This window comes from Bos taurus, chromosome 16, assembly GCF_002263795.3.
Source record: "Bos taurus isolate L1 Dominette 01449 registration number 42190680 breed Hereford chromosome 16, ARS-UCD2.0, whole genome shotgun sequence".
Classification (NCBI taxonomy): Eukaryota; Metazoa; Chordata; class Mammalia; order Artiodactyla; family Bovidae; genus Bos; species Bos taurus.
In genome coordinates, this window is record NC_037343.1 from 42,980,311 (window position 1) to 43,005,280 (window position 24,970).

General features: G+C 44.4%; 1 protein-coding gene across 5 annotated transcripts in view; it reads right to left on the reverse strand.

Annotated features, from left to right (window-relative positions):
- Positions 1 to 24,970, reverse strand: part of PEX14 (peroxisomal biogenesis factor 14) — a 144,546-nt gene that overhangs the window by 16,385 nt on the left and 103,191 nt on the right. For 4 of the 5 annotated variants that reach the window (XM_005216951.5, XM_059875304.1, XM_015475090.3 and 1 more), the window contains one exon: positions 14,912 to 15,040. The exons of the other annotated variant lie outside the window; for it this stretch is intronic. In XM_005216951.5, coding sequence (XP_005217008.1) covers positions 14,912 to 15,040 — 129 coding nt within the window. The remainder of the gene's footprint in view (positions 1 to 14,911; positions 15,041 to 24,970) is intronic. 5 annotated transcript variants of the gene reach the window in all.

Genomic DNA, 24,970 nt, shown 5'->3' on the forward strand with positions numbered 1-24,970 from the left:
CCCAAGTGATTTCTCAAATGCCCACTAACATCTTATAAGAACACAGCTGCACTGGGCTGAGCACTGGACCAGAACCCCAAGTCTGCAGCACCCTTCTTCTTTCCTGCAAACACCCAGGGCATGCCTCTCATTCTGGGTACTGGAGCCCAGGCTGAGCAGATGCTGGCGGGTCAGGGGTCTGAGAATGAGGACCCCTCTGACAGCTGCTCCCCATTCTGGAGAGTGCGACCTCCTGGAGCACAGGAGACACCTGTGGCTCCCTGTCGGCCGCACCTTCACCCCCGCGCTGCTCCTTGTTTCTGCCGTGCTCGCGTTAAGAACATTTTATTGCCCCCTGGTTTTCATTATTAATGAAAAGGGACCAGAATGATCTTTCCTAAAGTTCAGAGAGTCTATAAAGACAAGAAGCTGAAATGCCATTTTACTCGTTTTGGAGATGTGTGATACAATCCTGTCTTGTGGCAAAATGAAAAAAGAGGAAAACTAAGAAGGAGATAACTCTTCTTCCGCTGCCCATCTTTCAAAGGGTACAGACCAGGATAGGGAGAAGGCACGTAACGTGATGCCACACTGGCCCGCACCCCAAGCCACGACCACCGGCAGCCCTCGCGCTGCCTACCCTGGGGCCAATCGTTCCCAAGCCCAGTGTGAACCCCAGTGAGGGAGCCCAGGGCACCTGGGAGCTACATACAGCTTCTTGTCACTATGTTCCCAAATGTCCAGAAAATACAGTCAAGGGCAGAACACAGGGCCAGTTGCTTGTCTGCTCCAGCTCAGAAGTAAGGGAAGTGGAATGAACGAGCTCTTCCAACAGCTTTAGTGCCTCCAGGCTGACACGATGTCCAACTACACACAAGGCAGACCCCGGCCAAGCAGGCAAGAAGCTTCCACACCATCCACGAGATGGGTCTCCCAAAGGACCGCTTTCTCTTCTTTCCAAGTGCCGGCCATTTGACTGAAGGTGGAGAGCTTTGCCGCATTTAAAGAACCCAGGGACAATGGTATTTTTACTAGCATTCAGATTCTAACTGTATCCAGCATTCGCCCAATAGGCGAGACCTGCCAGCTTGCCCAGGAGGCCCAGGGCTTTACCAACACCTCACAGGCTGGCCTCCGCCAGGGATGAAGACAGTCGATGGTGGCAGCATTTTTCATCCTGCACAACTGAGCATTTCCGGGACCACCTTCATGTCTGAGGCTGCAACAAGGTCAGAGGTTGAGCTCTTTGAAACTCAATGCCTTCCGAATCTCTCGAGGACTCCATCAACTGGCCTGAACTCAGACAGTGTCCCTGGGGCCCACCTGCCCAGAGGCTCGGGTTGTGGGTGAATCCATAGCGTATGGCAGCTGGGTCAGGGGCAGGAGGGCTGCACCCTAAGGCTCCCTAACCCTTCACTGAATACCACCTAAGCCAACATTACTCAGCTCCTTTGGCTGTATCTCAATCTACCAAGAGATTGTCACCTGCAGGCGAGAACAGACATCATCAAATAAGAACACGTGTAGGGCAGGAATCACGCGCACAACACAGCAATGTTGAACTTGAAACCACTGAGCCAGAGACCCACGGACACCACAGAAATCCCACGATCCAGTAAAGAGGCATCAACAAAAGAGAGCTGAAAACTGTCATGAAACTATCTTGCTGAGACGATCTGTATCCAGGGTTGTGCTGGCTGACAACATAGAGATGCTATCTATCAAGTCCCTGGGGAGACTGGTGGCCTGAGCACAGGGCTGGGCAGTGGCAGGCACTGGGCAAGTCTAGCTGAGGTCCCCACCCCCAACCCGTGGCTCACCAAGGCTGGAGCCAGGACTACACAGTGGTGGATCTAGCTTCTTAAATCATCCCATCAGTTCTGCTCGCAAGGCACCCTGAAAATTAAATGATGAGACAGGCTCATCCACAGCGAGGTCCTGGAATAAAGCCAGTCCGCCAAATCAGTGCTTGTTACAGCAAAGGACTGGCAGGCTAAAGGCACAGGGAGACTGATGACCAGCTGAACGGCACCACAGGCTGAGCTGAGGATGGCTGGCAGTGGCCAGAAAGACAAACTGACCCAGAGCACAGCGACTAGAAACAGAGCAGCTCGGCTCCGACAGAAGCACCTGGACAGCCTGAAAGGCTGAGGGCACTACAGCAGCTCAACAGCAGTCACACCTGGACATCCAAGGCCTGTCTTCGCATGAATGTCCTGTGAAAGACGATCTTTCCCACTTCTCATGGGCTGCAACGCTATCAGCAGTGTCATCTTCAGGCAGGAAGGACACTGAGAGGCACATCCGCGACCTCACCCACAGATTTAAAAATACGAGCTCTAATTAAATGGTAAGAATTTAGTAGAGTCCAGAAACAGACTCACACTTGAACGGTAAACTGATTTTTGACAAAGAAGCCAAGGTAGTTCTATGGGAAAAGAATAATCTTCACAACAATTGTGCTGGGACAACTGGATATCCATAGGAGGGGTAAAAATGAACACTGACCCTTTCCTTACACCATACATAAAAGTTAACTCAAAACAGATCATGTACCTAAACCCAAAAGCAAAAACTATAGTGCTTCAGTAAGAAAACAGAAAAAAACAGAAGAAAATCTTCGCAACCTTGGGGTAGACAAACATATCTTAAATATAAAAAGCATGAACCATAAAGAAAAAGAAAAAGATAAAATGGATATCATAAAAATGATATTCCAAAAACTTTTGGGGACTTCCTTGGCATCAAGTGGTTCATACTCTGCATTTCTGCTGCAGGGGGCAGGGGTTCGATCCCTGGTCTGAGAACTAAGATCCAATATGCCACAAGGTGTGGCCAAAAATTAAAAAAAAAAAAAAGAAAGGAAAAGAAAAATTAACTTTTGCTTTTCAAAAGGCCCTGTCAAGAATATATCTCTGTAGTCTGGAAGAAAACATCTGCAAAACATATATCTGATCAAGGACCTGTAACTAAAATATACAAAGTGCTTTTACAACTCAATAATAAAAAAGACAAGGTGATTTTTTTTTTAAAAAGACTGGGCAGTAGATTGGAATAGACACTTCACAAAAGAGACATGAATGGCCATTAAGCACATGACAATATGCCTGACATCATCAGTCATTACAGAAACACAAAATTATAATGAGATTCTATTACCTAAATGTTAGAATGGCTAAACTTAAAAAACTGAGAATACCAAGTGTTGTCAAGGATGTGGAACTACTGAAATTCTCACACCTTGCTGATGGGAATGGAGAATGGCACAAACACTTTGGAAAATAGTTTTAACAATATCGTACAAAGTTAAGCATACACCCAGCATGTGACTAAGGCATTCCACCCCTAGGTATTTACTTAAAAGAAAGGAAATATCTGTGTACACACAGACTTCTTGCATGTGAATGTCATGGACGCATTATTCATATAGCCCTAAACAGGCAACAATCCAAACAGGCATCAACAGTCAATGGATAAACAAGTTGTGAAACAACCACACAGTGAAGTCAGGAGTCGGCAAACCCTGGCACGCTCGCCAAGTCCCACATCATCGTGCTTTTGTTCAGCTGTGAGTTCAGAACAGTTTTCATATTTTTAAAGGATGAGGGGGGAATGGTATACGTGACAGAAAGGTATAGCTCACAAAGCCTAAAATATTCATTACCTGGATCAAGCTCAAAAGTGTTATGTTACGACACAAAAGACTGTGCTGTACGAGCCCATTTACATGAAATTTTAGTGTTTAGTTACAGTTTCGCATGAAACTTAGTGTCAGTTACATGAGTTAATTGAGTTACGGTATGTACAACTCATCAAACTGTACACTTGAAACGGATTAATTATATTGTGTATAATTATACTTCAAAGAAGCTGATTGGAAAAAAAAATTAAGAATCCAGAAACATAAGACTGCCGTATGACCAAGCAATCATACTCCTAGATGGTCACCCAGGGGGAATGAGAATGGACGTCCACACACATCCTCAGCATCATGAGTCCTGTAGCCGAAACTGCAAACAGCCTAAAGGCCCACCAACTGGTGAGCTGATGGACAAAATGTGGTCCAGCTGTACAATGGAATACTGTTTATAAATGGGAAGGATGGAACCAGTGCTACACACTATCACATGAAGAATCTCAAAAACACGCCAGCTGAAAGAAGGCACATACAAGGGATCACGCTCTGTTTGACTCTGTTTACCTGGCATGTTCAGCAAAGGTAAACTGACGGCGGTGCAAAGCAGGTGAGCGGTCACCTGGGGCTGAAGTGACAGTAACAGTAAACGGGCACAAAGGAGCTTATCTGGGGGGTGAAAGTGCTCTGAAACTGATATATATCGCTTCGTAAAGTTCCTAAAAATCACTGAATTGGACACTTGAGATGGGAGTTTAGTAATATCTAACATATACCTCAACAGCTTAGAAAATTTTAAGTAAGGCTATAAACGGACCAATGAATACATAAACAACTGCATTTTGATAAAGGGACACATAACAGGGACAGGACAATGTTTTTAACCTCTGGTGGTGACACAACAGGATAACCATCAGGAAAACATGAACCTTGACCTTCACATTACACACACACAAAAATTAACTGAGAGTGAATCACAATCTCAACAGAAAAGCGAAAACAATGAAACTTCAAGAAGAATACACAGGAGAAAATCTTTCTAACCTTGGGGTAAGCAAAGGCTTCATAGCTAGGACACAAAAACCATGAATTGTTGGGGGGAAAAAAGATGTATGTCATCACATTTTACATTTCTTGTTTTTCAAAAGGCAATGTAAAGCAAAAGCAAAAGAAAAAGCTAGCCACAGACTGGGAGGAAATACTAACCATGCATATATCTGACAAAGAACTTGAATGCAGAATATACAGGAACTCTTCCAACCCAATAATAAGATAATTTAAAATGGATAAAGATTGGAACAGTCACTTGACAAAAAAAGATATGTAAATGGACAAGCATATAAAAAGATGCTCAATGCTGTTCGTCTTCACAGAAGTGTAAACTCAAACCACTATGAGTTTCCACTATACACACACGAGAGTTGCTAAAATTAAAAAGAGGGAAAATATCAGCTGTTAGTGAGGATATGCAATAACTACAGGCTCTTGTACACTGCAGATGGGAATGAAAAACAGTATAACCACTTTGAAACAGTTTGGCAATTTCTTATAAAGTGAAACTTACACTTAACCTGTGACCTAGTAATTCCACTCTCAGACATTTACACAAGAGAAACAAAAACATATGAAGACTTGTACACAAATGTTTAAAAGAGCTTTACTCCTAACAGCTCAACACTGAAAACAGTCCAAAGCCTGAAATCCATCAACGGTAAATGGACACACAAACCACAGAGCGTCCTTAACGCGGGACATGGCTCTGTGATAAAGGAGGGAATTTCTGATCTGTTCAACAATCTAGATGGATCTCAAATACATGATGCTGAGCGAAAGAAATCAGACATGAGAGAGGACATAAGATATGATTTTCTTCATACAAAACTAGGAAAGAGGAGTCTAATGGGCAGCAACAGAGAGCAGACCAGGGGTTCCCCCGGAGTCAGGACAGGATGGGCTGCCTGGGAACAGGTCACGGGGAATCGCCTGGGGTACCAGAAATGCTCCACAAAGTGGTCATGACAGCCACAGAAAAGTGAACACTTGTCAAAACTCAAACTGTACAACGAAAATGGGTGCATTATTTTACATAAAACATACCTCACTATGTGTGCTAAGTTGCTTCAGTTGTTACTGCATGGACCATAGCGTGTTAGGCTCCTCTGTCCATGGGATTCTCCCGGTAAAAATACTGGAGTTGCCATGCCCTCCTCTAGGGGATCTTCCTGATCCAGGGGTCAAACCCATCTCTTACGTCCTCTGCATTACTAGCACCACCTGGGAAGCCCCATATCTCAATTAAGTTGTCTTTTAAAGTCTGTTAAGAAATTAAAAAAAAAAAGAGCTGTTGTTCAGTCACTCAGTTGTGTCCAACTCTTTGCAACCCCACGGAATGCAGCATGCCAGACTTCCCTGTCCTTCACCATCTCCCAGAGCTTGCTCAAACTCATGTCCATTGAGTCAGTGATACCATCTGACCATCTAGTCCTCTATTGTCCCCTTCTCCTCCTGCCGTCAATCGTTCCCAGCATCATGGTCTTTTCCAATGAGTCAGTCCTTCGCATCAGGTGGACAAAGTATTGGAGCTTCAGCATCAGTCCTTCCAATGAATATTCACGGTTGATTTCCTTACAGATTGATCTCCTTGTAGACCAAGGGACTCTCAAGAGTCTCCTCCAACACCACAGCTCAAAAGCAACAATTCTTCGGTGATCAGCCTTCTTTATGGTCCAACTCTCACACTAATATAAGACTACTGGAAAAACCACAGCTTTGACTATACAGACCTTTTTCGGCAAAGTAATGTATCTGCTTTTTAATATATTGTCTAGGTTTGTCTTTGCTTTTCTTCCAAGGAGCAAGCATCTTCTAATTTCATGGCTGCATTTATTATCTGCAGTGATTTTGGAGTCCCCAAAAATAAAGACTCTCACTGCTTCCATTGTTTGCTCAACTATTTGCCAGGCAGTGACAGGACTGGATGACATGACCTTAGTTCTTTGAATGCTGAGTTTTAAGCCAGTTTTTTCACTCTCCTCTTTCACCTTTATCAAGAGGTTCTTTAGTTCCTCTTTGCCTTCTGCCATGAGGATGGTGTTATTTGCCTATCTGAAGTTACTGATATTTCTCCCAGCAATCTTGATTCCAGTTTGTGCTTCATCCAGCCCAGCATTTTGTATTATGTACTCTGCATATAAGTTAAATAAGCAGGGTGACAATATACAGCCTTGACATACTCCTTTCCCAATTTGGAACCAGTCCATTGTTCCATGTTTGGTTCTAACTGTTGCTTCTTGACCTGCATACACGTTTCTCAAGAGGCAGGTAAGGTGGTCTGGTATTCCCATCTCTTTCAGAATTTTCCACAGTTTGTTGTGATCCACACAGCCAAAGGCTTTAGTGTAGTCAATAAAGCAGAAGTAGATGTTTTTCTGGAATTCTCTTGCTTTTTCTATGATCCAGTGGATGTTGGCAATTTGATCTCTGGTTCCTCTGTCTTTTCCAAATTCAGCTTGTACATCTGGAAGTTCTCAGTTCATGTACTGTTGAAGCCAAGTTTGGGGGATTTTGAGCATTACTCTGGTAGCATGTGAGATGAGTGCAATTGTGCAGTAGTTTGAACATTCTTTGGCATTGCCCTTCTTTGGGACTGGAATGAAAACTGACCTTTTCCAGGCCTATGGCCACTGCTGAGTTTTCCAAATTTGCTGGCATATCGAGTGCAGCACTTTAACAGCATCATCTTTTAGGATTTGAAATAGCTCAGCTGGAATTTCATCACCTCCACTAGCTTTGTTTGTAGTAAAGCTTCCTAAGGCCCATGTGTTTTCACACTCCAGGATGTCTGACTCTAGGTGGGTAGCCACACCATCGTGGTTATACAAGTCAATAAGATTTTTTTTGTATAGTTCTGTGTATTCTTGCTAACTCTTCTTAATACCTTCTGCTTTTGTTAGGTCCACACTGCTTCAGTCCTTTATTGTGCCCATCTTTGCATGAAATGTTCCCTTGGTATCTCTAATTTTCTTGAAGAGATCTCTAGTCTTTCTCATTCGATTGTTTTCCTCTATTTCTTTGCATTGATCACTTAGGAAGGCTTTCTTATCTCTCCTTGCTATTCTTTGGAACTCTGCATTCAGATGGATATATCTTTCCTTTCCTCCCTTGTCTTTAGCTTCTCTTCTTTTCTCCGCTATTTGTAAGGCCTCCTCAGAGAACCATTTTGCCTTTCTTTTTCTTGGGGATGGTTTTGATCACTGCCTTCTGTACAATATTACAAACCTCTGTCCATAGTTTTTCAGGCACTCTATCAGATCTAATCCCTTGAATCTGTTTGTCACTTCCACTGTATAACGTAAGGGATTTGATTTAGGTCACACCTGAATGGCCTAATGGTTTTCCCTGCTGCTGCTAAGTTACTTCAGTCGTGTCCGACTCTGTGCGACCCCATAGACGGCAGCCCACCAGGCTCCCCCGTCCCTGGGATTCTCCAGACAAGAACACTGGAATGGGTTGCCATTTCCTTCTCCAATGCATGAAAGTGAATAGTGAAAGTGAAGTCACTTAGTCGTGTCTGACTCTTCGCAGCCCCATGGACTGCAGCCTACCAGGCTCCTCCGTCCATGGGATTTTCCAGGCAAGAGTACTGGAGTGGGTTGCCATTGCCTTCTCTGAATGGTTTTCCCTACTTTCTTCAATTTAAGTCTGAATTTTGCAATAAGGAGTTCATGATCTGAGCCACAGTCAGCTCCTGGTCTCTTTTTTCCTGATTGTATACAGTTTCTCCATCTTCAGCTGCAAAGAATATAATCAACCTGATTTCATATTGACTATCTGGTGATGTCCATGAGTAGAGCTGTCTCATGCTGTTGGAAGAGGGTGTTTGCTTTTTAAAAGAGAGAGCTAAAGGAAGTCAGCAGTGACTGAAACAATATCCAGCAGGGTGGGCTCTAAGTTCTCTCTCTGCTCAGTGAAGCAACTGACATCAAAGGAAGAAGCAAGAGGTGAGAGTTCTAAATCAACTTTTTAAATGTACCCTGTATTATTTGACACATATAAAAGAATAATACAACATTTAGATAAGTTATGAAACATGATACTAAGATTAACAATCCTAAACCCACCTACTTAACCAGTTAAAACTTTCCAAACACCACAGAAACTAGCCACGTCTTCCTCTCCACTCAGAAGTAACCATTATCCTGAACTTAGTATTGATTCCAACTCAACCTTTCTATGGGATATGAACACTGAGAACATGCCCATCAGGACAAGGACTGCATTTCTCAGCCTTCATGAAGAAAGGCATGGCTGCAAGGTTGACTTCCAGCCAATGGGGACCAGAGGGAAGGTATGTGGGTGACTTCCAGGAAGTGTCCTTAGAAGGTGACTTGCCTTCTTCCTTCCGTCTCCCCATTCTTGCTTGTTGGAGAGCAGAGGGGACAGCTGGCGCTGCAGCAGTCACAATGGAGTATAAGCTACATGACCGCCAGGTGTGAGCAGTGCTGGGGTCCCTGAGGACCACAAAGCCAGTGCAGCAGCCTCGACTGCCTATGTTTACTTAGAGAAAGAGGCTTTTGTTTTGTTTAAACCACTCTTATTCGTTGCAGAATCTTATACAACTAACACAGCCTGCACTGTTAGCACAGCCATGATCCTAGCTACTTCCAGCACCAAACACTCTGTCAGTGGTCTAAGAAATCTAAGGAGAGGACTTCTCCACTCCATAGTTTAAGGTAATGCTTATGGTTTTCAATAACCACACATAGTGTTTACTCAGCACCCACAAGGCACCACACCAAGCATAACACAAAGCAAAGAAAACAGACAGGTGCTGGCCCTTGAAGAGCTGCTATTCTCAACCAGTCACAGGGACAAAGGAAGAAAAACAGTTTCCTCAAAATTAGAGAAATGCTTCCTCTATCAGCAAATCAGTAACTTTTATGTAGTATAGAAGGTGAAATCTGTGTGCTAAACTTGACAGAGAAATGGAAGAGAGAGAAACAGATTCCTCCCCTTTTATTTCTTGGTGGGAACAGGGAGGCTGTCCATAGCGCTTCCATTTACAGTCTGTTCTAGATCCACTTCCACCGCCTCCCATCCCCACTTCTAGGTGCCTCCCAGGACCTGTCTCCTCCATAACGCCTGGCCTGAGACCAGCACCTGGGGGTTTCCTTTGTTCTTAAATCCCAAAAGCTCTTACCACTCACACCATACAAGATGGCGTGGGTTAGCAATGCCTGTCCTCTACTTCCACAGCTGTTGGGCCCGGAGGACGCAGGAGGCCTCAATGACTGGCTACCTGGGCAGCACACCTGATCCCCCACTTTAAGTTGAGGGTATCACCCGGCACTTTTCAATTTTCAAGCACATGTCCACCACCATTTATTCACTTAACAAGTGTTTCTAGAACACTTGCTAAATCAGAGCCTCGGGCCATAGATTAAAAACAAAAACAAAACCCTCTGAATGCAAGGAACTCACAGCTTAATCTGCAGTGAGGAAACGTTTCAGGGCCGTGTGGTGGCAAGCAGGAGACTGACGGAGGCCAGGGATGCCCCAGGCCCCGTCAGGATGGAGGCATTTGAAAGGGAGTTACACCTGCCCCATTCAGCACAACCCCAGGGTGTCTTCTCTAATTCCCCATGCAGCACCTGCTTGGATGGTACAAATAATTTTAATATCAGTCTAAGAATTATACGGTCAAAAGGTTAATATGGCCTCATGAATAATTAGACGATGGATTTCCAAGTACGAAGTCCATGTGATTTTGACTGTCCTCCGTCAGGGTGATGACCTGGCTGTCACCTTCTTCTCAAGTCGTCTCTTCTGATACTCCCATCCCATGGTGCAGCCACTCTGACCATCACACGGGTTCACGTCCATGTGGCTTCACTTTAGCTTGGACGCTCAGGTCCGTCCTGTCTAGTCAGGGCAGCCATCCATGCCCCAGGTCCAGTTAGGCCCCTCCCACTCTCTGAGTGCCCTTCACCTTGTCCGTCCCACCAGCCTCACCTGGGCCGACCTCACAGTACTGCTGTGTTCCCCTAACTGCCTTTCCTACTGGACACGAGGGCTGGAGGGAGTGACCAGCCAGGCCTCAATCATTCCATCCCTGGGGTCCCACACAACACCTGGCACACAGCAGGCATTTGGCAGTAAATGCTCGCTCAGGGACCCAGGACAATCAAGGCTAAGTTTCTGTTACTAAACAGGCCAGAGGGAAAACAGCCTGAGGAAGAACACACTTTCTCTCTCAGGAGTCCTAATGAAATGTCAAAGCCTTTCACCAACCTCAGACATTTACATCCTATTTTAAGAAGAGACAACTGAAGCTGTAGGGCAGTCTTTAAAAAAGCCTAAACTGTTTATCAAAGAGAGTAGGCGGGGCGGGGGGTGGGGTGGAGGATATTTAAGCCTAAGAAAAATTATTATCGTATAAAATTTACACTGATCCTGCCTGTATCTCAAAGCTATCTTGATTCTTGTCTCTTTGGGAGGAAAGAAGAAAAGTCTGCTTAGAATGAATGAATTAATCAAGCGTTTATCAGGACTTAACCTTTGGGACTCTGTTAGGCTCTGCACAGACACATACACTGACTCCTGCTTTGAAGTTGAACAAAAAGAAACCAAACCAAGAAGAGAGAATGTCAGAGTTCCCTTCGCATCCTGATCTGACTTCTGAGCTTATCCCGACTTCCTTTCAAGCCCTGACAACACCGGTTTATTCTCACACCAGGTGACACCAAGCTTCCCCTTAGTGTCAACCTCCCACCACTTCCACAAAGCCTTCTCCGACTTCTCGAGCCCACATTAATTTTTCTCTTTTCTGCATTCCTGTGGAGTTTCTTGTCTGTATAATTAATTTTGGCATTAAATCACAATGTCTTATATTATTATCTTTTTCTTAAGAGTTTATCTTATCTCTCTCAGAGAGCTTGTAAGAATCTTAAAGATCATGTTTTAAATCTCTCGTGACACTGTACTGAGCTTACAGTTGTTGCTGCTGTTTAGTCCCTCAGTCATGTCCGACTCTCTGCGACCCCAGATGCCTCTGTCCATGGGATTTCCCAGGCAAGAATACTGGAGTGAATTGCCATTTCCTTCTCCAGGGGATCTTCCCCACCTGGGATCGAACCTGTGTCTTCTGCACTGCAGGCAGATTCTTTACCGTTGAGCCAATGGGGAAGCGCTTCTTGTCTGTGATCTACTGTAAATCTTTCTACTTGTGCTCAGAACCAACTCCATATTCTTTTCCAACTTTCCCAGGAAACATATATTATTATTTCATTTTCCTTGTATATTCAAATTACCTCCCTCTCAAATAGTCTCCCAATGCCTTTTAAATACGCTCAAGAGTCTCACCATAGGTGCTTCATAAACACTGGCGACCTGAACTGGTCCCAGTCTGGTGGGTCTCCATGCTCTTTGCTGACACTGGCATTTGCTGTCACCTCAAAGTCAACCACAGATATCAAAAGAGGAACCGAGTGGGACACCTGCCACCAAGCGGGAGGGCGGGCAAGAGGTGATGATCTGTGAGCACTGGTCTCCCAGGGGTGGTCTTGGAAAAAACCACCCTCCCCCAGACGTGAGTGTTTTGGGGCTGAGCCCAGAAAATCCCATTTTCTAGGCTTGGGCTCAGAGATGGAATGTCCTTAAAAAGCCAAGAAATGGGAAGGAAAGGCTGCCCAAGTTCTAGATGTAAAATCGGCAGGAACACATGTGAATGGAGGCCGTAAATCCCTCCCAGGACTCAGACAATGCCTTGGTGATAAGCATGCAGATTGCACACCTAGTTCAGCAACTCCCCTGAGTTTGCTTGTAATTAAGGGGGTTAGAAAGGTAAAAAAAATATATAAACCCAATTAATCATTTAAATATTTAAAGTCAGATTTTTTTCCTCACTCCAGGATTAGTATATTTCATAATGCCAACAGCAGACAGCCCGGGTTTTTACTGGGGTTCATTTTAGAGCATGTTTAAACTAGTCAGATTGAGTGATGCTTCCAGCAACTAATCGCATGTCAAATAAAAGATATTTTATGTAATAAATTACCGCTACAAGTAATTCAAATGTCATTTATCAGTTTTATTATCAGTCAGGCAAAGTCTTGTTTCTCTATATTAATCAAAATCAAGGGTTTTTTTTTTTTTTTTGGAGTAGTTTTGACACCTCTTGGCAAAAGTACAGAAGTGGAGAGGGAGAGTCACCCCCCGAGCTGAGAGGAGCAGGGTAACGGTACAAGAAGAGTGAAGCTCGACACTGACAACTAAAAACTCCAGGTATTTAAAATTACCATTACCATTGTTTTTATACTAGTGTCAAAGCAGGAAGGAGTCTGTCTCTAAGAAGATGTATTTTATTTTTAGGGCTGGGAGACTCTTAAAAATATTCCTACCTAAATACCTAAACGGAGCAATGCTTTTTCTCAGAGAGATCTGGGCAGGAGAGTGATTGAAATGACTGAATGCCCTCGCCACCCCCATTCTTCTGCCCCTCTCAGAGAGGCGAGCGTTTTAATCCTTTGTGCCCACTGAAAGTAGGCAAATGTATGATGTTTTAGGCCAATGCTGTGACTCACAGAATAATCTGTTCTGAGCAAGAAGTTGCCAAGTAGCCAGGAGACCCGCTCGGCATTAAGTCATGAAGGGAACAGCTGGAACAGGACAGATGTGCATCTTAGAGAATTCTGCACCCCAGCTGCCACTACCCGTCCTCAACGAATCCCACCAAACCCTGGGCCCAGGGACACAACTGGAGAAAAAGTGCAGAGATTCAGCCTTTGATTTAAAAGAAACACGGAGTGTGTGTAGTGACCCAAGGCAAAACAATGGATCGACAAGAACGTTAGCCAGGAAGAATGGAGTCCCAGGCTGGCGAATGCACCCCACTGGCTCGGAGGCCCCGGGACAAGGCTCGGCACCTGCACTGGCTCTCTGGTCTGAGCAGGACCAGGCGACCAAGGATGAGACCAACTGGAGTTCCTGGCACCTCCTCACTGCCCAGCCTTATCCAGGGGTCAAAGGAAAGGCAACGTCTAAATGAGACTTGTAACACACAAAGTGGATTCTAACCCACTGCCTGGTCCCTGTGCTGTCTATACGGATGACTGCACCTCCCTGTCTATGGGAAAGACAGCAAAGTGGGGGCCAGAAGGTGGTTCCAGGTCATGTGGTGGGGGTCAAAATGAGTCTGGCATTTGAAATTGTGCATTTTTAAATTGGATATCTAACACTTTAAAAGCATGTGTTGAAAAAATTAAAACTTCTGAGATAGACAATTATTGAAGAGGCATTTTGAAAGACAGCAAATCCAAGGCTGAGGTCTTCACACAAAACTGAGCAATTTTCCATTGATTTGGAATCAATTTTAACCTTTTTAGATTTTTCATAAGTGACTTAAAGATGGGGTTCTGCCTCTGTTTTGGAAGCGTACATTTATTACTGGCTTAAAGAATCTTTATTCCTAAAAACATTTTTCATTTAACAACAACAAAAACCTCTTATGGGTCATGTTCTCATGTAACAATTAAAAGTTGCATTCAAAAAGGATGTTCACATTTAATTTGAAATTCTCTCACAGACTGCCATTATATAAATACATGTGGTATAGCCAGGACAAGGAAGGAAGGAAGGAAGAAGAGGGGTGGGGTAGGGAGGGCTAGCTTAAACCTATTAATATTAACTTTAAAAGATAAAACTAGGAGACATATTATTTCAGTGACCAAACAAGAATGTATCCATAAATTAGATGTTTATGTTCTTATTAGCAAAACAGTAACATGGGCTTCCCTAGTGGCTGAGATGGTAAAGAATCTGCCTGCAATAAAGGACACCTGGGTTCGATCCCTGTGTCCAAAAGACTCCCTGGAGAAGGGAATGGCAACCAATTCCAGTGTTTTTGCCTGGAAAATCCCATAGACAGAGGAGCCTGGTGAGCTATAGCCCATGGGGTCAAAAATGAGTCAGACACTATTGAGCAACTAACACTTCAACAAGCAAAATGCACTAATATAAGAAAATGAAAACAGAACCAATAAATACTTTTACAGATTCTTGCTCAAAACCAAAATACTTGAAACAAAAAAAGAAACTCATTTATTCTTGTCTCTCATGTCTTAAACCTTTGTCACATACTTAAAAGTTTGTCTAGAAGAGGACTTTAGAAAAACCCAAGAGCCATCTCCTACGCCCAGTCTCCCCTGGTTTGCTGAGTCTGAGAGACGTGAAGCACTACCCTTTGGCCAGAGTTCTGAATCCCAGTCAAGGTTAAAGCAGGAGCTTGAGCAGGTGACTTACTGTATGGCTGCGAAATGAGGTGAGGGGGCTGGACAGGAACCACCTGTGTGGCTGGGCCCAAGGACATAGGCTCATCGGCAGCCGTGCCTGACTGCTGGAAAGCCAAATCGATCTCTTCATCTGTCAGCCCTGGGGGAGAAGAGGACATAATTGCAGGTGAGTGCCTTTTGCCACTGTCCATGGCTGCAACAAAATCTTCATTTGAGAAAAGACCTTGGAGTCACAGGACGCCTAGCATCCTGTTAAGTTGCTTCCCCGATTTCGGATTCTCCGGAACCTCTTTCGGCTGCAATTTAACCTTAAGCGACAGAATATTAGCCTCAACACTGCTTCCAAATGTGGCTCATTCAATTTCCTTAATTTATCCTTGAGTTTATTGCTGCTTTTGAAGTCGCTCTGTACTGCAATTCTCCATTCTTCCCCCGAAAACAGATACCATCAACTGCAAATGTGGCTCATTTTAATCTGTAATGGTGTTAAAAAAAAGAGGGGAAAAAACTAACAATAATGCATGAAAACAGACAGGGAAACAAAAAACTAATTATTGGGTGAGACGACTAATTAGTCTAGATCGTTTCTGAAGACGGGAATAATTTGCTTTATTTTATGACAAATGCAGAAATAAAAAGAAAAATCAGGACTGACTGTGATTAGTATGAATGGGATATAGAATGTAAAGAAGAAAATAAAACAAGAAAACAGATCAAAACAAGGCCAGGCCCAAACTTTCAGATGATTATTACTCTAGCCTATCGCAGGCTGCCTATATTGCCTTTGGCTAGTTTTTCTTTTTCCTTAAAAAAAAAAAAAAATCCTCTCATACTCTAAACCACAGTGCACTTGGGACATGAGGAAATAGCAGGGCGCCATCTGCAGTGGCTATGACACGTGGAGAGGATTTGCCCATGGAAGGATAAAAGGCAACTGAAAAACCCATGAAGACCACCCGTCCAGTGGGCGCACAGCTGGGATATTTCAACAGGTCAGAGGCAGACGGGGGATGCTGGCTCTCAGGGAAGAGACGAAGGCCGCAACCAATTGATTGAGAGCTTCAGGATGGTCAAGAGTGGCACACAGGTGTGAGATTGTTCCACAGGGCAGTCGGGGAAGCGATCCTGCACAGAGAAGTACTCCAGGCGCTAACAGTGGGAGAAGCAGGTGGGAGGCCTCTGCTAGTCTGCAAAGCACTCTGGCTGTTCTGGGAATGCCGGCATCCAGCCCAGCCGCCACACAGAGCTTTTAAACTCGAGCTGAGAGTGTGGCCACATCTGCTCAGCAGCTCCCCATTAGAGGCCCTCAGCATGGTCTATCTGCCCCTGGGGGTAGATGAAGTACAAGGAGGTTCTAAGGATCAGCATCTTCCAAAGTGTGAGGCCCTGCACTCTGTGCCAAGGGGCTAATAGCCGGAGCATATTAATGCTCAAGCGCTGCCCAAGCTCAGCGCTGCCCTGCACCATGCTGGCAAGCGAGCTGGCTGCAGCTGCCCCTCAAACTCCTCACGCCCCCCACAAGTGGTCAAAGGAGAATACCTGGACGACTCTAAATGGCCCTGGGCCATCTCTCCTCTCTGCACTGAGCACTTGAGGTTCCTCCCCATTTAACACTGTGCCTCCTGTCCTCTTCACCCTGGCACACCAGCCAGTATGGGCAAGGCCACTCCTCCATGGCGTCTCAGTTCTGCTGGGTCCCCCAAGTAAGTGCAGCATCCTCTCAATAGGCTGACGTCAGGGGCAGAAGAGAGGCTGGCAGGGGGCAAAGGAACCATTCACTGGTGCTTACTGTTGTTCAGTCACTCAGTTGTGTCTGACTCTTCGCAACCTCATGGACTGTATGTAGCCTGCCAGGCTCCACAGGCTCCTCTGCCCATGGAATTTTCCAGGCAAGAATGCTGGAGTGGGTTGCCATTACCTTCTCCAAGGGCTCTTACAGACCTAGGGATCAAACCCGGGTCTCCTGTATTAAGGACAGATTCTTTACTGTTTGAGCCACCAGGGAAGGCCATGGCACCCTCAAATACAAGAGTTGAATTTGAGTACGTGGGGCCAGGCAGGGGATGTTCCTCCTCCCTAAGGCCCCAGCTTGTTGCAAAAGGTCTGTTTTTCTGTGCAGTGGCCTCCCAAGGACAGGGGCAGGAGAGACAGACAAGCTGGGCAAACATAAAGAACACGCTTCCCCAAACGAGCGCCTCCCGGGCTCCAGCCCGGGTGCTGACTGCCTGTCTGTCCTTCCAGCTAGGAGGGGAGCCCTATTCCAGGTTCCAGTAGGAAGGACATGGTTTCACCCCCATCATCAATGGTTTCACCCCCATTATCAGCCACGAGAGAGACAGGGCGCCTGCGGCATCAGCACAAGCGGCTGGTCACTGGCTCACGACGGGACTTTATAAACCTGGTGGTTCGCGAGCCCTGTCAGTCGCTGGCTGCAAATGAGGGTAATTCTCCCAAAAGGAGCATTTGGTTGCATTCTCATTTTCCCTTTCGGCTCTTTCAAATATAAACAAGTATGATAATGTTTAGCACTGGGGAAATATACGGCAAGTTACAGGCTGTGCTGTGCTGCTGGGAGCTGGGGCCGGTTAAAGGGACAGGACTCCCTGCCCGTGGTCCTGCCCTCAGGCCTGGAGCTCTGACGAAGCCTATTTTCCTAATAAAACGTGTTCCCTGCATTATTGCAGCCAAGCCCACAAGAGCGGCCACGGCTTAAAGGGCATCGGCACTTCCTTCCAAGCTCTGGTTTCACAGAGACCTTAACATGTGATGCGTCACATTTACATTGGCTGGAGTTCTGATATCCCCAGTTCTCCGGAGAAGCAGGATTTTGATTTAGTTACAGAAAATGAATTATTTTTATTCTTTTTTTTTTTAAAAAGAGAAGCATTTTGACAGTCTCAATGAACAATATAATTTCAGAGCTGGGCCATCACCCGAACCATCGACCTTATTTGACAGACTCAAAAAACAAAAACAAAAGAACTGAGGCTGAAGGAGGGTGAAAACTATGCCTCAAATCCTAGTAGTAAAAGCCTGGTGATGGCAGATGAAACCCCAGGCTCTCCGTCTCCAGCCTGGTGACTTCCCATGACGGCACAGAGTTACAGCACATCAAAAGGCAGACTCCAAAATGATGCCTGAAGCCTTCAGTTTTGTTAAAATATGAGGACTGATCTATCTTCCCCCACTCCCCTCACAGTACTCCGTCTATGTTGTTCAGTCACTAAGTTGTGCCCAACTCTTTGAGACCCCAGGGACTGCAGCATGCCAGGTTCCTCTGTCCTCCACTATCTCCCAGAGTTCACTCAAATTCATGTCCATTGAGTCGGTCATGCCATTCAACCATCTCATCCTCTGCCGCCCGCTTCTCCTCCTATTCTCAATCTTTCCCAGCATCAGGGTCAGGTAATAGCCAATGAATGCGGCTATACCAAAATGACACGGGAACTTAACGCCTGGATCTAACTTGCAAATGTCACCCGGACAATTTTTTGAACACCACCAAGTGACAAGGGTAGAGCGACCTCATCTCCTCATATTCTAATCAAATAAATCCAAGGTCTCTCACAGGCTGGTGCCTACGCTTCCCTTAGTGCCTTTCCTCTGGAGTGTCTCCCAGCTTAGGGAAGACTGACTCCACAGAACTCAAGTGATTCATCAGGGACTCACAGAGCTGGAGGTGAGGTGGAGTGTTACTCCTCTCCGAACACAGCACTTACCTACCCTGTCACCAGCTCCTGGTGCTGAAAGGACCCTGCCCTTACAAATGGATGGGGCATTGCCCAGGGGCCACACGGAAGACATCCAGGTTTCCACCCACCCTCACTGAGACAAACAGTGGAGAGATTCGATAGAGACCTTGCAGAATCCAAAAGGTTAAAAGGAATAATAAAGGAAACTGCCAATTGTAAATGAATTATATTTGGCTCTGAAAGCTGAGACACAGGCTATATTATAAAAGACATCTCTTTGCGTTGTTTACCATCACCCTGACTAATGCAGACCTTTTTTTTTTTTGTTTTAAATAATCTTATGCAAATTAGACAAACACACTTCCTTCCAGTTGATTGCTATCTGCAAGGAGTAATCTAACTGCAGAGGGACTGAGCAAGGGCTGAGCAGAGCAGACAGGAGAAAAGGGTGTCGTCGTCCTGTGGCAGGCAGACCTCCTCCCCCGCCACCCCACCTCAAGTCATCCTTTAGCTGCTGCCTTTGGAAGAATTCACCAATTTTAGGAAAGCCTAACATTTCCTTTCAGCTGGGGTGTCAATGACATGACCTAATATCGTTAGCACTTTGCATTTTGATGCTCTCTCAGGGTCTTCACCTCTGCTACCTAGCGATTTGAGGAGCTACCAGCTCCTCCCCCAGTCTGTGACACGACAATTAAGCTCTGTTATTGACGGAGAGCAAAACTAAGAAAGTCCTGCTCAGTTATCCCATCCCCTCGCTAGCTTTACTTAAGAGGAGGAGAAAGGAACATGAGGGGACTTGTCCAAGGTGAGCAGGCAGAGCGGGATGCCCGCCTCTTGTCATTTCACCTTTAAGACCCCAGCTGTCTGATCTGCAAAACTGCACTGAATTCAGAGGGAGCCTCTCCCCAGCTGCCTGATTTGCAAAACTGCACTGAATTCAGAGGGAGCCTCTCCCCAGCTTCTGATCTGCAAAACTGCGCTGAATTCAGAGGGAGCCTCTCTCAGATGTAGAGGAGGAGTGAAGAGGACTTCTAGTCCTCTCGGGTTCGGTTCTCTGGAATCTACCTCCCCGAACGGTTTCCTTTCCCTGGAGAAGCCCCGTGTAGACACTGCGCAGGGACTTCTCTTCCAACACTTTCTGCAGGGTGGGATTCTTTTAAAAGGACAGAACAAGCAAGCTACATTCTGCTGATTAATAAAGCTGCAGCAAGTGAAGTCAATGGCCTCAGGGCTGCCACACCTGCTTATTTTTATCCCTTAGAGGATAAACAAAATTGTTTAAAGGTTTCTATTAAAATGCAAACAAAACCAAACCAGACTTTGTCAGAATAAGGATCTGCTGGGCACTGCCTGGCTCCATACAGGGGAAGCAGAGAGACAAGAGGACAGCAGGCAGCACTGTTCTCTGTATCCTCAGGTCAAACAACCACCGGGACAGCAGGGGTAGGGAATAGCTGGGAAATAAGCAAGGTGATGAATGCCCGACAGCACTGTTCGGCCCAGCTCGAGTTTTATAATAAAAATGTGGAGTCTGACGGGGATCAGGGAACAGGGCCAGGGGTCCAATGGCCACGGGCAGCAGTTATGGGCTGGCCACTCGGCTGTCTTCTGCCCTCATCTCAGTCTATTTACAGGACTTAGGAGATTCATCTGGGATGCGGGGAAACTGAACAGGGTCACCTCTCTCAGAACACAACTAGTTATCTACCCAGGCACACTCTGGGAGGAGATGAGGCAGAGAAGACAGCTGGCTAAAAATACTCCCCAAATTAAAAGAAAAATCAACTCTCTCAGAAAAGGTTAGGGGAGGAGACAGGGGGGAAAAGTATTTTTTTTTTTTTAATTTTATTAACATTTTGTTGGAATGGTGGAGTACAATAAGGACTCTCAGAGCCTCTAAAAGTCGTTGGATGACCTGTAGACCCCTATTTCCCAGTGCCTTGTATAAAATTGAATTTTTTAAACATAAATTACACGTAATGACGACACTGTAAAAACTAACAGTAATGGAAAGCTGTGCTGTATTTCATTAGCCTGTATTATTCCGTGCCACCTGATCCAGCCGGGCCTTGTTTATGAGTTAGTGTGTTAGCAGATGCCGATGGAAGCATTTGCTTCGACCTTGCTCTTCTCATTGGGGCATGAAATTACGACGGCAGCACCTTGATATTACAGCCATAAATACAGTAAACTGCAAATTTAAGCCAACGGCTCCTATTGTCTCTGAACATAAAGCTGATCGGTATTTATTTAAAAGGAGAACAAAAAAAATATTATATATCACCTTGTTTATGGGGCCTCCCCCACCCACTTTCTTATTCCCTCCCCCCAGCCCCCCAACCTGTCTAATTCACTTGGTTAAAATATTAAGCAAATAAGCCAAATGCTTTCTCCTCCGCTGATTAAGTCTTTCCAAGCAGCAAAAAAACAGTTTTTAAGAAAACTAGTTTCAAACAGCATTACTCTGAATGGAAAGAGTTTTTATAAAAATTGATCTGATGGTGGGGCCAGTCTCCACTCTTTTCGTATTGATATGTAAATTCAAGAACAAGACACAACAGTGTCACCTCTCCTTAAATAAGCAAAGTTTCAACAACAGGAGGAAAAGTTGCTGAGGATGCCTTGAAATTCAATGTCCTCAGTATCCTTCTAAAAATCGTTAGGCAGAAATGCTATTTCCAAAAGCAGCAAAACAGTGCCTCCTGCCACCTATGGAAAGAAAGATATCTAACCAAGAATATAATTCTCATCTCAACACAGAGAGCCAGGGACCTCTCATTAAAACTTGCACCAATCCCCTCCTTTATCCCAGTGAACCATAAAGACAATATATCCTTTAAATACATTAAATGTGCAAGAAAAATAAACACAAAGACAAAAGGACACTGGATATCACCCAGCCACGTCTCCAAGTATAAATCACTGAGTAAAAAGCCAGTGCAAAAGCTACTGCGCCACTAGATCAGACTGAGGAGCCCGCCAGGCTTGGTCTACCATCAGTCTAAGCAGAGAAGACAGCTCTGCTTTCTTAATGTCCCTCAGAGAGGCTCTTTGTGCCGCTCAGAGAGGCAAAAGGGAAACATAAAAACTCAGCCAAGTTCAGAGGCTTCAAAGGACTAGTGGTGGAAACGGCAGAACCCCAGAAGGCAAGCTCCACAACCACTGCGAGTGAATCAGGCAAAGGGTCATTTTAGCAGTGGAACTAAACGCAAGTTCTGGGGAGCAGTTTTACTCCAGATCAGACAGGCTGGGGTCATAGGAGCCAGAGCCCAGCACCACTGATGACATGGCCAAATCAACCAAGATCAAAAGTTTCTGCACATTTACTTTTGTTACATTACTCTACAAGGTGGACGGATTCCCTTGGAGCCCTAAATTATTTCAGCCACACCAGTCGCTGAGCTTAAGCTCCTTCCGCATGAGGAGGAAACTTCCCTGTAAAATTTATTGAGCTTCTCTGGGGAGTAGTATAACTGGTGAACAAGACAGACGTGAGCTGCCCCTCTGTGTAACACAAATTGAGATCTCTCGTATGAAAGACTGGGAGGGTTTCCAATCAGCATCTATGATGTCTATTTTTAGATCCAGCCTCTAAAGGCTTTGCCTTTTTTTCCTCTTAATCCCTCTCTGCTAAATTAAAAACAAAAACAGGGGTTGCTTCTCATATATGATCATCAATTCCAAAGCCCGACAAACATTGCTGCTGGCTGTGCTGGACAGCAGCAGCTAACCCTGCAGGTTCCTGGCAACAGGCTGGGAAGCCAGCCCTTCCCACTGGGCAGTGAACAAGTCCTGGGGAGGAAGTACGTCTTAAGGACTGAGGAGTAGGAATATCAGGGATCACTGTTACTTGAACACCGAAGGCCAAGGAAGCTAGATGTATGTTTGTGCATAGATAGGAAGGCCAAGTTAATAAACACCTTTAACCATCCTTGACTCTTCCACTCCTTTTAAAAGAGGAAGTGAAGTTTGTTTAAAGAAAAAGAAAACTTCACCTTTGACGACCAAAGTAATTTAGATCTGGAAGAAAAGTTGAAGTTCATCTAACCTGTTCTTTTTCTTTTCCTTTCCTTCTGTTTTACAGGTGGAGAGAATAGAGCAGGGAGAGGGGGCACTGATTGCCAGCGATGGTGAGACCCAGGGCAGAACCAGAAGCCCAACACAGCACTCTTCTTACCGCCCTGGAGGGATGGAGCAAGTGCAGCCTGACCTGCCTGCTCCCCACTCTGCTACCTGACACAGTGCATTTTAAACAAGCAAACTCTTAGAACCAACCGTCTCAAAGACGAGGAAAAACAAAAAGGATAAATGGAACGTGGGGAAAACTAGATGAAGGGTGAATGGAACCTCTATGTTTTTAAAAAAAAAGAATAGAAGTATGCACACACACAAACACATCTGTTTAGTCATGTGTATAAGCATAAAATAAAGACTGATGAGAAACAGGTAACGTTGGTCCCCGGTGGAGAGGAGACTAGCTGGGCACATAGACTGAAGGCGGCCTTTTCACTGTGTATTGTTGTTCCATGTGAACATATTTCTGACTCAAAAGAATAAATTAATTTTTAAGAACAAAGAAAATATTTGGAGGGAAAAAGGAAACTTAATTGTGAACAAAATCACTTGGAATGATTATCCCCATTTTCTGGAAGAGAAAAGCCAAGGAAGAAGAAGGTGCAGAGATGTGCCGAGAAGATCAGATTAGAATGACATTTACAGCATCTAATTTCTTGCATAACCCATTGTGGCTGTAACATCAGCAGTCAAGTACAAGGTGGCTTTTTTTTTTTTTTAATTGTATTTTTTGAAAGGCAGGCATCTGTTCTATTTTGACACATCCTGGCTGCCCAAATGTTTCTTTCAGCTCTAAATATTTGCTTCACCAATGGAAATGTTTCCATTGCTGCAACAAAACAAACATTTGCTTTGGGATGGGAGGGATAGCCATACGCTGTTTCATATGTTACTCGAAACAGCCTGATTTGGGAAACAATTGTACTGTGGGGCGCAAACCAAGATGGAGATTTTTGTTCCTTAAAGAAAACCCTGTCACAAGAGTTCCATGCACCGAGGGTACACTCTGTCACTCAGCTGAATGCTACAAAAGTTCAATGTTCACCTGGGGTTTTCTTTTACATCTTGAATCATAAACATATGATCAGAAAGGTTTATTATTTGCCATTCAACTTGTTTCCTAGAGTTTTAAATTACCATGCAGCTATCAGATTTTTTTAAGTCCTCATATTAATCTGATATGAACACAAAACATGTTATGTTCTAATGGGTCAATACATTACTTTGTCACCACCTATGTGTAGCTCAAATGAATCTGGTATTGGTTACTACTGTTAACGTTATTCGTGTAGTTCTACACTACGTTATTAGTGTAGTTCATTATTAGAGAAAAATATTAAGTACTCAACCATAAGCACCTTAGCACACACACACACTCAACCATATCCATAAATATTTGAGTGCTTACTTTGCTAGGCAATGTGTGAGAGTGGTGACCTCACCTATCCTACCTGTGAAATGGCAGCTTTCCTCTTCCCCCCAATTTCTTATATTGGATGAGTATTTTGGCTGTCTCCTATCTATAATATACTACCTGTAATATTATAATATATAGACAGATGACATTTAATATACAGTTACATCTACCTATTGATAAAGATAACAGTTCAACTACAGAAAACATGGAAAATAAAGAAAAGCGTATCAGTCAATGTACCGCTAAAATTATTAAGACTGAGTTTTTTCAAATTAAAAATGACCTTTTTGCATGAGAATACCCAAAGCTGGCAAGCGTGCTATGGAACAGCAAACCGAGCAGTTCTTGGAAGACGACTCAGCATTCTATCTCAAGAGTATTTAAAAATATTCACAACCTTTGACAACTATTTTACTCCTAAGAAATAATAAAATAATGTAGTATTAGACTAATATACAAAGGTGGCTTGTTGCCATTTTTGAATAATAACCAAAAATTTAAACAACATAAATGCCCAAAGAGGAATGATTAGGCAAATTATCACACATTTGAGTAATGTAATACTATTCAAACGTTCACAGTCATATGAACAATTTGTGATGGCATGAGAAAATGCTTTCAATACATTAAGACATAAAAAAGCAGATGTTATATTCACAGCATCAGATGATTACATTTTTTAAAAGTATGAAAGGAAGCAGTGTTGCATCACTTTTAACTTAATCTGAATTCGACTTATCCTTGTTCTGAAGGAAGGAGGGAAGGAAAAATTACATTATCAATAGTATAGAGAGGCCCATCCTTTCTTTCAACGAGCGTTGAGTTGTCAAGTGAACACAAGACAGGAGGTCTGAATTTACTACCCATTCATCAGTTCATCCCA